General features: G+C 36.0%; 2 protein-coding genes across 2 annotated transcripts; one reads left to right on the forward strand and one right to left on the reverse strand.

Moving 5' to 3' along the window:
* Positions 1 to 2,476: 2,476 nt before the first annotated feature.
* On the forward strand, positions 2,477 to 9,653 carry LOC129448520 (single-strand DNA endonuclease ASTE1). Its single transcript, XM_073872397.1, is given in 6 exon segments — positions 2,477 to 2,631; positions 4,716 to 4,933; positions 4,936 to 6,054; positions 6,137 to 6,346; positions 6,564 to 6,711; positions 8,794 to 9,653. Coding segments are annotated over 5 exon segments (2,067 nt in total). The 5' UTR covers positions 2,477 to 2,631; positions 4,716 to 4,767; the 3' UTR covers positions 9,218 to 9,653.
* Positions 9,654 to 10,365: 712 nt separating this feature from the next.
* LOC129448523 (uncharacterized) lies at positions 10,366 to 14,578 on the reverse strand. The gene is made up of 3 exons (XM_055210963.2): positions 13,375 to 14,578; positions 11,484 to 12,761; positions 10,366 to 11,098 (listed from the first exon to the last, which is right to left on the reverse strand). Exons 1-3 carry the CDS (start codon positions 13,412 to 13,414, stop codon positions 10,527 to 10,529), a joined length of 1,890 nt encoding a protein of 629 aa, XP_055066938.2. The 5' UTR covers positions 13,415 to 14,578; the 3' UTR covers positions 10,366 to 10,526.
* Positions 14,579 to 15,242: the final 664 nt, after the last annotated feature.

Genomic DNA, 15,242 nt, shown 5'->3' on the forward strand with positions numbered 1-15,242 from the left:
CTTGGTCTTTATTGGTTTAGCAATTGTTACATTTATGTAATTTAATTGACAACTTTGTAAAATTTGAAATTAACATGAAATGTAACCTTTGTTTTTATTGCTGATTTTAATGTCTTCACAAGTGTAAACTATTTTTTTTTTTTTTTTATGTTTATGTATTATGATTCTGTAAAAGCTACATTGGTAGATTTGGCATACAGTGTAAAGTGTGGTAAATTATGTTGTAAGAGGTACTGTTTTTTGTTCTGTTCTGTTAAAACAGGAAGTACTGTATTCTGTTTGTAAGAGCTGGTATCATGTAAAAGTATAAGCTATTTCTTTAATCATTTTAGAATTTAAACAACAGTAAATTTAAAATATAACATGTTTTATTACATTAAATACCAATTACAATGCAAGGTTTTGTCAGTCAATTACATTATAAAACCCAACAAATAATGACTTTTATGCACTTTCAAAGTTACGCAGTATTTAATCATATTTAAAAGTAATTTGACTAATATCCGTTATTAAACATATAAAAAGCATAATAATTGCAGTGATTACCCGTATTTATAGGTGTTTATACTGTTTTTATACAAGTAAATATCATTCATTAAACGTGAAAAGACTGAATAGCCGTGTTTACCCGTATGTATAGGCAGTGTTGGGAGTAACGCATTACAAAATATAATATATTACAGTAATATATTAGTTTTTGCTGTAACGCAGTAATATAACGCATAAAATTTTGGTAATATTTTACTCTTTACAGTCTTAGTAACGAACGCGTTACAACAATGCATTTCAAAATTAGACTGTGTTATTATTTTTTTTTTTTTGACCAATGCGCGCGACCAGCATCCACACATGAAAAAGCTGCGTGTAATAGTTATGGCTGCGTCCCAAACAGCATACTTCTATACTATATAGTGGGCGAAAATCACTACTTCTCGTACTCTTTGCCTACTATATAGTATGGAAGTAGGCGGTTTGAGACGCAGCGTATGTCTGTTTCCACGTGCTGTATGCAACATGTTAATTTTTACTTTAACTTTGTATTTGAAATGCGATTTGGACGCGGTGCGCGTCAAATATAGACGTGGAAGTCCGCGGCCGTAAGCATTGACTAAAGTGGTCGCAATCAGGTCCGGTAGCGCCGCACACGCATAATTTTGCGAATAAGAGCACTAAGTAAAAGCAACAGAACGTTTCTATCGGTCTCCTGTGCTGCTTGAACCTCAGAAGTAAAGAGACTTTTACAAATGTTGCCAGTAAAATCCATATCACACCAGCAATGACAAGGTAAGCTTTGCTATGATTACAGTGCTAGGCTATTCCTATGCTATCTACAGTTTTATTACAAACAGCAACCTAAACTACAACATAACATTAGTGAAGACTTAAACATGGTTATCTAAATATAATTTAGTACATTTAAACATCACTGTTTAAAGTTTTACCAGCCTTTGTATGGGAGCCTATATTCATTGTTTGGCAAAAGCAGTGTTCCTCTGTTTGTCTGTGTTTTATTAAGCAATTATATGTTAGCCTACATGTTATCCTTATATTGTACTGAAATGAGCTGTATTCCTTGAGGCCTGATCCTCCAATAGCACTTTTTTGATAAGTTGTGTCAATCCAGTGCATGCCAGGTTTGTGCTGTGAATCATTCTGAATTAAGAGTGATGAAATGAAAAGAGGTTGCGTGTCTTGCCATGTTATTAAGCTATAGGTTGCATTATAGTGGGCTCTATTGTGTTTGGTATGTGTACCATAATTTACCAGACTTTTACCAGATCATTTGTCTATGTTTTTGATTCTGACAGTGATTGTTACTGTATTTTGCCCTAAATCTTCACTTTGCCTATTCAAAGCTCGAGGGCCAACACATAACTTCTAGATTTATAAGCAGCAACAAACTACATTTTAACATTTTATAATGCCTAGTCATACTTCTGTTCTTTTGATGAAAGTAACTCAAAAGTAATGCAAAAGTAGTGTAACTCATTACAGTTCAGAGACAGTAATATTGTAATGTAACTTATTACTTTCAAATGACAGTAATTTGTAATATATAATGTATTACACTTTGGAAGTAACTTGCCCAACACTGTGTATAGGTCATTACACATTTCAAGGCTGTAAAAATACACAATATCTTATGTAAAATTCAAGTTATAAACTGTTTTTGTACCTTCGTTATACAGTCAAAATCTGTGTTTTTACGTCACAGTTTTTTCCTGTTATTTGAAAGTAATTTTCTGCTGCCCCTGCTGCCAGAAAATAACCGTTTTTTAACGAGTTTTTTTTTTTTACATTGTACATTTAAGAAACATGGTGGTATTAATGTTCCTGTAGCTCTCTTCGATTTGGATTGCTTATGATAACATGTAGCCTATAACTTTAATACAGTGTGTGTAAGTCGCTTTAGATCCACAAATGTAAGGAATGAAGTGATAGCAGCACTCGTGTGATCATGAGTTTCGATTATGGAGAAAGCCTACGTCACGCGCATGTAGTTTCGGTTTCCTTTCCATTTAATATATAAGAAATAAATACGCGTCGCGTCGGTGATTATGCAAATACAAAAAGCCATCAGCCGCTTTAGCCTTCGTTCCTGTCATTCATTTCTAAAAAAAGAAAAAAACGGTAAGTTATTTCACGTCAAACTATTTTCAAACTATTTGTAACCCTATTATTACTCTTAGATTAAAATGCAGTTGTTGCACTGGCAAAAAGTAGATTTACGCATTTGTGGTAGATGTTTAGCATAACATTTACGCTTTTTATCCAAACATTTACGCATTTAGGCTGCTTTTATCCAAACATTTACGAATTTAGGATGCTTTTATCCAAACATTTACGCATTTAGGCTTATTTTATCCAAACATTTACGCATTTAGGCTGCTTTTATCCAAACATTTACGCATTTGGGCTGCTTTTATACAAACATTTACGCATTTAGGCTGCTTTTATCCAAACATTTATGCATTTAGGCTGCTTTTATCCAAACATTTACGAATTTAGGCTGCTTTGATTTAAACATTTACGCATTTAGGCTTATTTTATCCAAACATTTACGCATTTAGGCTTATTTTATCCAAACATTTACGCATTTAGGCTGCTTTTATCCAAACATTTACGCATTTAGGCTGCTTTTACACAAACATTTACGCATTTGGGCTGCTTTTATCCAAACATTTACACATTTAGGCTGCTTTTATCCAAACATTTACGCATTTAGGCTGCTTATATACAAACATTTACTCATTTGGTCTGCTTTTATCCAAACATTTACGCATTTGGGCTGCTTTTATACAAAAATTTACGCATATAGGATGCTTTTATCCAAACATTTACGCATTTAGGCTGCTTTTATCCAAACATTTACGAATTTAGGCTGCTTTTATCCAAACATTTACACATTTAGGCTGCTTTTATCCAAACATTTACGAATTTGGGCTGCTTTTATCCAAACATTTACACATTTAGGCTGCTTTTATCCAAACATTTACGCATTTAGGCTGCTTTTATCCAAACATTTACGAATTTAGGCTGCTTTTATCCAAACATTTACACATTTAGGCTGCTTTTATCCAAACATTTACGAATTTGAGCTGCTTTTATCCAAACATTTACACATTTAGGCTGCTTTTATCCAAAAATTTACGAATTTGGGCTGCTTTTATCCAAACATTTACGCATTTAGGCTGCTTTTATCCAAACATTTACGAATTTGTGCTGATTTTATACAAACATTTTCGCTTTTAGGCTGCTTTTATCCAAACATTTACGAATTTGGGGTGCTTTTATCCATACTTTTACGAATTTGGGCTGCTTTTATCCAAACATTTACTAATTTGGGCTGTTTTTATCCAAACATTTACGCATTTAGGCTGCTTTTATCCAAACATTTTCGCTGCATTTATCCAAACATTTACGCATTTACCCTGCTTTAATCTAAATTTCCGTTGCATAGTCACGGAATTTTTTGCAAATTTTTCCGTGGCATTCTCACGGATTGGTTACTCAACTGCTTTGTCCTATTTTCTTACCATTGTCACTTCGGTTTAGGGCTAGATTTACATAAAATGACATCCCTACCCAAACCCAACTCTAACCCCAATGCCAGGCGACAATTGATTAAAGTTTAGAAAATATTAAAGAATACATCAGAAAAATAGTTTAAACCAATACATAAAGGCGGAGTCCACGATGTTTGAAAGCCAATGTTGATATTTGAAATCACCTAAACAAACACGCCCCTACCCCAATAGAATCTGGACCTTCTGTTGATAGACCCGCCCCACATATACGCAACCCGGCAAGGATGTCGGACGCGCTCCTTACTGCTGATTGGTTATAAGTGTGTTTTTGTAGTCGCCCATCTCCTTTTCCAAAGCGTTTTTCAAACATCGTGGACTCCGCCTTTAAAGTGAAATGCTAACGCAAATACCAAATCTAACCCTAAACCAAAGCGACAATGGTTTGAAAATAGGAATAAGCAGTTGAGTAACCAATCCGTGAGAATGCCACGGAAAAGAAAGTCTGCGGCAGGGCCACGGAAATATGCGGAGATCCGTGAGAATGCCACGAAAAATGAGCAAAAAATTTCGTGACTATCCCATGGAACTTTGTGAGATCATGTTGAAGGGAGATGTAGAAACAGATGAAATGACACCACAGGCCATGAAAAGGACAAACGCATAACGCAAAATGTTTTTGTCTTTCAGGTTATAGTAAATTATCTATTTGACACTACTTATAACCTACAGTATATTCAGCATGGGAGTCCAGGAACTAAAGTGCTTCATTGGGAATAACACAGGCATTTTAAGGAATTTATCTTTTAGAGACAGTAAACTCATAATCGATGGATGTAACTTGTATCACCACCTGTACGTATACTTTAAACTGGATCAGATACATGGAGGAGAATATGAGGCATTTGAAGATTTTTCACCAACCTCAGACACTGTGATATTCAGCCATACGTTGTAATCGATGGTGGGGCCGACCACACTGACAAAGCACTTGAGACCCTCAAGACACGAAAAAAGGACAAAATAAAAAGGGCAAATGAGCTTTCTATAGGCCGGGAGGGGACATGCTTCCCACTTCTTATTAAAAATGTGTTCATACAGACCGTTCATAAACTCAAGGTGCCATTTGTTCAATGCGTTGAAGAGGCTGGTTGGGAAATAGCTGCTTTGGCTAACCAATGGGATTGTCCAGTTCTGTCCAATAACAGAGATTTCTACATATTCAACATCAAGAGAGGAATCTTGCCTACTGGACAATTTTGGTGGAGAAACGTAAAAGTAAACAGACGTACAAACAAAAAATACATCCAGACCAAACATTTTACTGTGGAAAGATTATGTGCATCTTTCAACCACATGAACAAGGATCTTCTCCCGATTTTTGCATGCATTTTAGGAAATGATTACATGAATCTGCAAAAAATCATTCATCTCAGGTGGGAGGCGTATTCGGTGAGAAGTGGGGACTTCTCCCATATTGATGGTTTGCTCACCTGGCTATCCAAATTCTCTGGTCCAGAAGCAGCCATAGATGGTGTTCTCAAGCTAATGACAGACAATGAGGAGAAAGTTACTGTCCGTGAAGCTTTGTTTAAAGGCATTAAGGAGTATAAGCTCACCAAAGGTTCTCTTGCTCAATTCTTCCTTTCAAAAACACCAGCAGCCTGTACAGGTCCACTGCGAGCCCTCCCTACGTGGACCTTAAAGCACCTGCATGAAGGAAAGATGGGCTCTTTCATTGTTGATATACTGGCCTTGAAAAGGATTATGCTAAACCCTCAGGTTGAAGATTTTCAGCAACCCAGTTGCAACGAAACCTCTCGTCCCATACGACAAGTGCTTTACGGTTTAGTGTTGTTGGGGGAACTACAAACGGAGGACAAACTTGTGGCAGCTGCTAAAGCATCTACTGGTACAGACAAGTGCTATGTAACAGAGTACGACAGACAAGGATTAACTCTAAACAGTTCAGAAGTTGAAGCTATAGAGACTAAAGTAAAAGAAGGACTTCGACTGGAAACATTATGGAAGATAAAAAACTAGTATCACATGCTCAATGTTATATATTGATTTCATATTTCCTTAATTTTGTATGTGTTCGTCAATTGTGTAGGAACAACACGCCTTGCGTCTTCAGATCCTCTTGGAAACTTTGGATGTGTCATCTGTCAGAGGCATCCCACTTCACCTGCAGCTCCAGGTGTTTGTGACGCGCTACTGGCTGGTAAATGCAAAGCCTCAGCCGAACCTCCTGCATCTTTGGGGTCTCCTACTGGGGATGGTCTATGGACGGCTAAACACCCCAGCCAGGGCACAAATAGGTACTGATGTCATAATACATCAATATTTTGCTATCTATGTTGCATCTGTCAACACTATAATACAATGGTTCATTCACTAAACATAAAAGACTGAGACACCTGACACGTACAGTAAAGTTGTGTGCAAATGGGGCTTTTATGTCTGCAACATTTTGTACTAGTTTTTAAGTACTTGTAATGTTTATGTTTAAATGTGTGTGAAATGTTTGGGGTTTAGACAAAGAGTTAAGGCGGAAAGGTCGAGGAAAAATATATTTGGATCATGGGGTGGCTCATCTGTACAGCCAATGGCAGTCCTGTCTGCGGTGGAGTCTCTGTCTCAATCAGTTACTATGTCGTCCACTTCCTGAACCAGAGTGTGCACGGTACAGCAACGTTTTTTATGATTGGTTATGTTCAAAAGAGAATACAACACACAGAAAAACAGTATGCAGTGTGAAATATTTTTTTTTCCTATAGTTGTACAGTCATTTTGTCATGTAAACCTTCTACGACAAAATACATTTCTTATAGCAGCTTCAGGCCAAGAGGCGTTCAAACTAGTTTAATGTTTAAACAATGAAACCGTTGAATTTATTCGTAAGTATCAAACTGGACCAGTCAAGATGACTCGTAGGCCTTCTGGGGGCCCTGAGCAACTTTGTGAGGGGGGCCCTGTCATCGCGTTCAAACATTCACTGTCTCTGCTTAAATTGTAACAACATGTTAAAATTTTAAATTATGAATAAAATAAAACCAAAATAGCTGTCAGATGAACTATAACAAACATCTTAACAGATTTTCCAGTTTGTTTAAGGTAAATATACATCAATAATTCTCTAAATATGCAAACATTAGACTAGGGCTGTGTTGAAAAAATCGATTCACCGATTCTGAATCAATTTTCATGTTAATTTCTAGATCGATCCGTAACTCGGAGGATCGATTTTATAATGAATAACTTAAACTTGCCGCGTCATTGAATTCACGCATGCGCGCGAGGTGGAAGGACATTAAAACAACGAACATGGTGGTCAGTAACGTTAAGCAAGCGGTTGTTTTGAAAACTCCAGAAACACTCAAAGCTGCGATCTACATGTAAAATAATCCACTCATAACAAATGAACGAGTTATTTGTGTAATTTTTATAATAAGCGCCATGCAGTGAATCCACCGCGGGTCTCCAGCGAAACTCTCCCCCCCCCCTCTGTGCTCATGCAGCTGGTCTCTCACGGGCAGAGGTTTCTTGAGGCGCCAAATAAAGAGTTCTTCTCGCACATAATGCTAATAGTTGTAAAGTTTTCTGAACTTTAAACAAGCTAAGACAAAACTCGCGTTTATATCAGTGACACGTGCGCAGCTGGAGCGATGTAGTTTGACACCTAATTCGCTTATAGTACAAACATCTTTGATCAGAAAGACGAGAAAGAGACACAAATGTTAATGTGAAGAAGAAAGTAAAGAGCGTCAAGACCTTAAAACAGACTTCATCACATCAGCAACTGTCATAATATCTATATCTAGAGCTCCGTCTCTCATATACAGGTATTTATCCTGTCTGTAGGTTTGTGCATATATTTATACCTGTTCATTTTACATACTGCCTATTTTTAATGTAATGTATGCATAAATACAAAATACAATGCATACTATAGCTTCAATAGTCTATAAAATTAATAACTCAATTAAAAACAAGATTCTGTCTATCAAGACTTAATCTGTTGTTATCCTCTGGGCATTTTCACTTTAACATTATTTACTTTAAATTGTCCATATTTTAAAACTGTGGTGAGCAGTTAAAAGCTATAGTGAGTGGCAAATAACTGCACATTTTTATAAAAAAAAAATACAAAACTATACAAATTATACAAAATTTGACAAAACAAACATTAAAATAAGCTAAAACAAGCAAAAATCAAGATGTTTCTTATTTTTTTTGGCCATTTTAGTAGCGAATATACAGCTGCCTAGCCATTCCAAGCTCTTTTTAATTTTATGTGGAAAAAATTGAGTGAGTGAAGGGCCTTCAAATATTGTTGTGGGCAACTAGGGGGCCTTGAAATGAGAGAGGGAGTTTGTGGGCAAAATCGACAGGACCGGTCTTGTTTCTGGAGGCATCGCAAATATGGCGGCACAGTGATGGGACTTCCTTAAAAGGACTTTGTTGTTATCGCAAATCGCAAAAAGAAAACTATGGAATGTGGCCAGTGACCAATCAGAATCAAGCATTTCAGAGGGCCGCTTAAAAATATGCAATATTATCTTTTTCATCTGACATGCTGATTTAAATCTAAATTTAGTCAAGAAAACACGAGTCGATGTGGAAATGGAACATCAAGTTTAGTGTGTTGAATTATGTGTAGTATTCAGATAAAAATTGCAGAAAGTATACAACATATTCAGTCATTTAGTTTGACTACTATATCAAATGCTTTAGTATAACACAGCATTTAATCTCTTAAATTAAGGTTATACTGTGGAACGCTTGTTCATCAGGCAGTTCGAGAATTTGGAAGAGGCATCACACCAGAGTCTCTGCTGGCGATGTGCTCCAAAGCTGAGAAGCTATTTGGACAGTTGAGAGATGCGGTTCTGAGTTTGTTGGATGAAGATGATGTTGGGAGACTCAGTACCGGTCACATGAACAAAGGTTTCGACAAAACACAGTGCGACAAATGCATGGATCAGTCTGTAGATGAACTGAGCAGTTGCTTTGAACATCTGATGTATGAAGATATTGATGACTACGATGATGTCACTAGAAAACAGAGGAAGGGTAAAGATCACAAGACAAACACACTTGAATGTTCCACTATTCGTACCAGACACAAGGTCAAAGCACGCAATGCTAAGCATCCTTCGAAGAAATCTGAAAGGAGATGCTTTGACTAAGTATGTTAGTACACTTGTGCTCAGGGTTGTAAGGACAATTGAAAGGTGGGATGGGGAACTTACCGAAAATGATTACTAAATGAATTCTCAAAAAATGTTGAAAGGCATGTGTGTTAAAAAAACACATTGATTTGAAAAAATTGCTATATACACTATAGCAGTGTGAGAAAATCACTTACCTTGTGAATGCAGTGTTAATTTCTGCGACACAGAAATACAAGTTCATTTACTGAGCTTTTACAAAAGGTTTGGATTTAACAATCATTAAATTAATTAATTGTGAAATTTTATTAAAACATAAAGCACACTGTGATTGTAAGCCTACAGTATAAGTGTTGAACTCTAATAATAATGATCGATTATACCATAAATGCAGATGTATTGCTTGATTCAGGCAACTTTTCTAATTTTGGATGAATATAAACATTTTACTTGATAGTGTTTTTACTTTTCTTGTACTTAAAAAATCAGAAAAAATGGTTGAAAATAGTCCCAAGTTATCACTTGGGTTGGGCGGTACCCTTTATAAAGGGCATGTACCATTTAAGTACAGATATGTATACATTTGGTACCAAAATTAAGGTTTTAATATGAAGTATTTATGCACAAAGATGTACTTTTTGAAAGGGTGACATGTAGAGACAAGTTTCTGACCATTATGTTTGACTATCTGTAAATAATTTATGAAATGAGGAGCATGCATTCAATTATTTTCCAGAATTTATCTGTATAAATGTATTAAATTTTTTGCGTTTTTAGAAAGAAGCCAAACTAAAATAATGCATTTGTTCAAATTAATTTAAAGATCACAGAACAACACTAAATGCGTGAAAGCACAGCAGCATTGAAATACACTACAAATTAAATGTTTGGTGAGAGATTATTCTTTATTATTACTATTTTACTATGACTACATTTTACAAACTAGTCAACTTGACAAAAGTAAAAGAAATGTGTAACCAGCTATATTTTACATATTGTGTCAAGATTGACCCAAAATTTCCTTATATTTGATAGAAAAGAGCATTTTCTAAAAGTTGCTACTGTATATCTAACATGATGCATGTATTCATATGATTCATTTCATTGTCTATGCTCTAAAAAGTTAAGTAACGGTTCAATTTAAAATATGGTTAACTAAGAAAGCAAAGAGCTGTCCAAACTGAAAACAACTTGAACTGACATATCTTAAAATACACCAGTGCCCTTTGTTTTGCCTCAAAATGCACACAGGTAATGTTTTCATAAGGCATGTTTGTTAAAACTAATTATATTTCCTAATTAAACTAAAGCCTAGTCCTGGATTAAGCTAATGCCTGTCCGGGAAACCGCCCCTATATGTGTTAAAATTTGTTTCATTTGGAATAAATGCATTAAATGTTCCATTTGGAAATACAATTCCAGCAGCTCCAAGAACAATTTGGTCAAAATTTAACAAAGGAAAATCATCTAGGGGTTCAAAGGTCAAATGACTAAAGTAGGAGGGCTTTTTGTAGCAGACAGGTCTCATTCTTTGACAACAGGGCACACTCTTCCAGAAGAAATTCTTGTTGGGATCAAGGTGTCCAGAAGCACACAAAGCTTTCAAGGGCTCATATGGATGTCCATTAGCCCACAAGGTGTAACTCACATTTCGAAAGCTCTCGTTTCCCGTCTGCCAGTACCAGTCTAATGTGAACAAACTGCGCCTCAGTCCAATCCAGAAATCACCGTGTTTATATTCATTTGACAGCCATTCGAGCATCTTTGTTCTGGCATACAGACTGTTGAGTGTGACCAGCTGGTCTGTTTCATTCATGCAGTACTGATGAGACTCAGGCCAGGTCATGTTTTCATCACCAACACTAAAATTTCCAGAAATTGCCAGACATCCATCTTGGTCTATGTAAACACAAACATAAATAAACACATTTTCAGAAGTATTCTTGCAAGGTCAACAACACAAACACAATGTTTTAACTGTGTTACTTCCATAAAAAGTACATAATGGATGATATTACTGATAAGTCTATTCAAATGTTTATTTGCTGTATAGCAACTCTCTTTAAGGACTATACGTAGAGCTCAGAAACAAAACCCTCGGGGTGCATCTGACTTTTTTCTTGTAAATAAGCAATTTAATATAATATTAAATAAGCATATCTCATTTTTAAGGCGGGTGGTGTTTAGCGGATTTTGCATCTGAGCTCTGCATGCAAATGTCCAAAATAAATAAAGACATTTGACATCCAATCCCCTCCATGCATCTTGAAAGTTTTAATTTTACCTGGACTATCACTTAAAGGGATCGCTGAGCCTCCATAAAGAACTCCGTTGTCCATTCTGTCAAACATGTAGACTCCAATCTTTGAGTACGGATGCCAAATGACATGCGTGCCATCTAGGGTCAGGTTCACTGAGGAATAGTTTGAATTTTCGATGTCTGTCCAGCCATTTAATACCAGGTCATTGTCTTTATGTAGATCATTCTTGTGATCTTTATCAACTACCACCACAACGTCACCTGTCGAGTTGAATTGCACCAGGTAGCAGGCAGCAAACATGTTTTCTGGGATAAGTTCAAGGATAAAGCCAGGACCAACAACCCGGATGGTTGAATTGTCTGATAATTCAATAAACTGGGATTTCTCACTAATGTTGTTAAAGGGCACGAACTGTGACACATTATTTAGCTGTGGCAAACTAGGCGGTGTCCCCCTATCTAGCTGTGTCCCACTATGTAGCTGTGTCCAATTTATTGGCTGTGGCCCATTATTTAGCAGTTTCCCTTTGAATTTGACTCCTGCTGTGGATGTCACATGCAGCCAAGTTGAGGTCACGTTCCTCAGCATTGGGACAACAAACGTATTACCCCACTGACTTTTCGGGAGAACCTGGCTCACTACCATGTTGCATCTGCATCCTGTTGTTTCCACACACGGGTGGGTGAGCAGCACAGCCACTACATGGTAAGAGAGAACTGAAATCTCGAAACTATTGGTATAAACTTGATACAGATCATAAGGTTTCAGGAGAATGGGAACAGTATTCCCATAAGTATTCCCATAATCAAATCTGACATATATGCTGTTCCATTTATCTTCAGCATTGATAATGATCAGCTTGAATGTATTGTAGGTACTATTGGGCTGAGCTAACTCATTTGGCATGTTATATAAGCCAATCATCTGAGCGTAACTCAAAGACGGTATATTATAATAGTGGTCCAGATTTTCAAGAGGCTGAACAACATTACTCTGTATGCTGTCTCCTCTCCGAGTGATCCAGAGCACGGTAATCGGATTGGTGCTGACAATTCTCACACATGGAAGGAAGCGTGTGAAATTGGATTGCCGTACAGACATGGGAAAATGCACATTTCGAACCTGTCCGGAATTCAACGTTGCGTTATAAACGTTGGTTTGGTTGACGGTCACATTGACTTCTGTGTTGCTATAAAAAGCAGTAATTTTGAGCGTGGTAAAGGAATCTTTTGTGTAGTAGTAGGCGATGTTCTCTGGGAATGTTGTGACGAAATCTGTTCCTTGGCTCACAAGCGACAGTCCTGTAAATTGATCAGCTTATGGTTAATGTTTCATGGCCATGAACTGTGATCATAATTATTATAAGACATTTTTTATTTAATAGGTGCCATTTTCGTCTCCAGGAAAATTAGCTCTAAATACATTTCATTATTATGCAAAGAATTTGCTCAGTGTCCTAAAGCTATTAGCATGTATGGCAATTTATACTGATTGGCAAAATTGTATGTATTTGCATGACCAAATTTGTATGTAAATGATTTGCATTTATCTCTGTGATGCTAGGTTTATGTGCAACGTTAGGGGTGGAGTATCATTGTTATTTTTATTCTAATAATCATAAAATTCATCTCACGAATTAGCCAACTTGCAAAATACAAAATATGAATTCCCGTGAGACCAGGTTGGCTATTTGTATTTGCTAATAAAAATATTTTTTCAGTCCTGTTACTAAAATGCATTCATCTTTACTCAGAAAAAAAATCTTGTTTAATGAGAAAGCTGAAATAGTTAACAGAGTTTACAATTTTAAACAACAAGCAAATTGCACCCACTCGGATGGCTCCTAATACAATCTGCTCTCTGAATCACATCATTCAAAATCAACATAAGATATAAATGTAAGAGATGACTTACCCTGGTAAACCAATGACATGAACAGTACAACAGACAGCATTGTTAGTGCCCTGTGGTTCTGTAAAAACAGTGCAGTCGATTTGAGGCTCCCAGCGTTTGTATCAGCTGAGCTGTAGAAAGAAAAGATAAGATCTTTTAAATACTGAAGTCATAGGCAAATGTCACATCATCACCCCATGGCAGTCATCGCCTAATTGAGACGGGCTGGTAAACAGAAGGTTGACAGTTGTGTTGTCATGGCTACATGAGATCACATTTTATGGGTTACCTTAACTTACCTAAGGTTACCTAAAAAAATATTATATCTGCTTTAATGTATTTTAATTTAATTGATTTATGTGATTCACAATAAAATAAGGGGGCCACAATAATTAAAGTCCCTGTGCAAAAAAAGTCCACGTAAAAAGTGCATTATGAATTCAATTCAACCTACTATTTTACCTACTGTTTTTACTTGTGATTCACCAGTTTGCATTAACATGTAATCGATAGGGAATGAGATAAAGCATATTTGGCGTGCTGTCCGAGGAGAGGGCTCCGAGCTCGGAATTTTAGCCGGAACCCAGAGTACTTCCCCCTCTTTAACTGTGATAAATTAATTTACATGAGAGTGAGGTGAAGGGGTGGAGGAGGGATGCTACAAAAAATCTGTCACGGGACAGAGGTGCGGGACTGCCATTTATAGGCACCTCTTTGCACTGATTGGTTGGATCACATGACCATGCTCCTCCCGAACTAAGTTAAATAAACTTCATTAAAACTTGTGTTTTGAAATTGTTTAACTTAATTTGTTAAGTTAAAGTAACATAAAAATATATGTTTTGATATCATGTTTTTATGTATTGACTTAAAACAAGTTGAAATTGTTTAACTTAATTTTTACAAGTTACATAACAAAGTATATGTTGATTTGACAAAAAAATGCTGCATGTTTTGCAGTGTATATAAATGACTTTCACAGTAGTGTAACCAAATGTAAGCAGCTTATTTCAGCCAATATATATTAAGAAGTACTGTATTGAGAAGTATTTATTTCAGTAAAACACATAAATGTACAGTATTTGCTACACATAAAATCCATTTTTATATTATTTTATATCATTATTATTTTATATTATTTTTTCAATTGAGTAGTGATCTAACACGTAAAATTATTTTATCTAAAACAACCCTGAGAAAACAGCAAAGATTTTTTTGAAAATATTAAATCCTGATTTTTCTGAAACTATCAGGATGTGCACAGGTAATAAAATGCTGTAGATATGCAGTTGTTTGCCAGTAACTTACTGTAGATTTAAAATTATGTTATTTACTGGCAACAGTTTGTTCAAAGTTAAATGAGCATTAAACATTGACAAGTCTTTATCTTTACAGAATAAAGCTAAAATGTAAACCTCATGCAAAGCATTCTGGGAACCAGGAATCCTAATCGACCCTTTTCTGTTTTTCCTTCAGATTTTGGTTCCCAGAATGCTTTGCATGAGGTTTACATTTTGTTTTATTCTGTAAAGATAAAGACTTACTAATGTTTAATGCTCATTTAACTTTGAACAAACTGTGGCCATTAAATAACATAAATTTACATCTACAGTAAGTTACTGGGAAACAGCTGCCTGTAAAACTGTAATTGCTACAGAAATTTTTAACAGTGTGTTTCAGATCTACGAATGAAACTTATTTTATGTCACATTACATTATAGAAACAATTGCCAAAATCTTGAAATTTAATTATACCACGGTCTGTTGAATGCCGTATTCTGATGGGCTGAGAAATGGTTCGTGGGTATGCATTAATTTCTGATAACCGCACACCTAATTTGTCAAATGTCTTAAAAAAGGGGCATCAGGGCAGTGGTATGAGAGGAATA

This window comes from Misgurnus anguillicaudatus, chromosome 10 (assembly GCF_027580225.2).
Source record: "Misgurnus anguillicaudatus chromosome 10, ASM2758022v2, whole genome shotgun sequence".
Taxonomy (NCBI): Eukaryota; Metazoa; Chordata; class Actinopteri; order Cypriniformes; family Cobitidae; genus Misgurnus; species Misgurnus anguillicaudatus.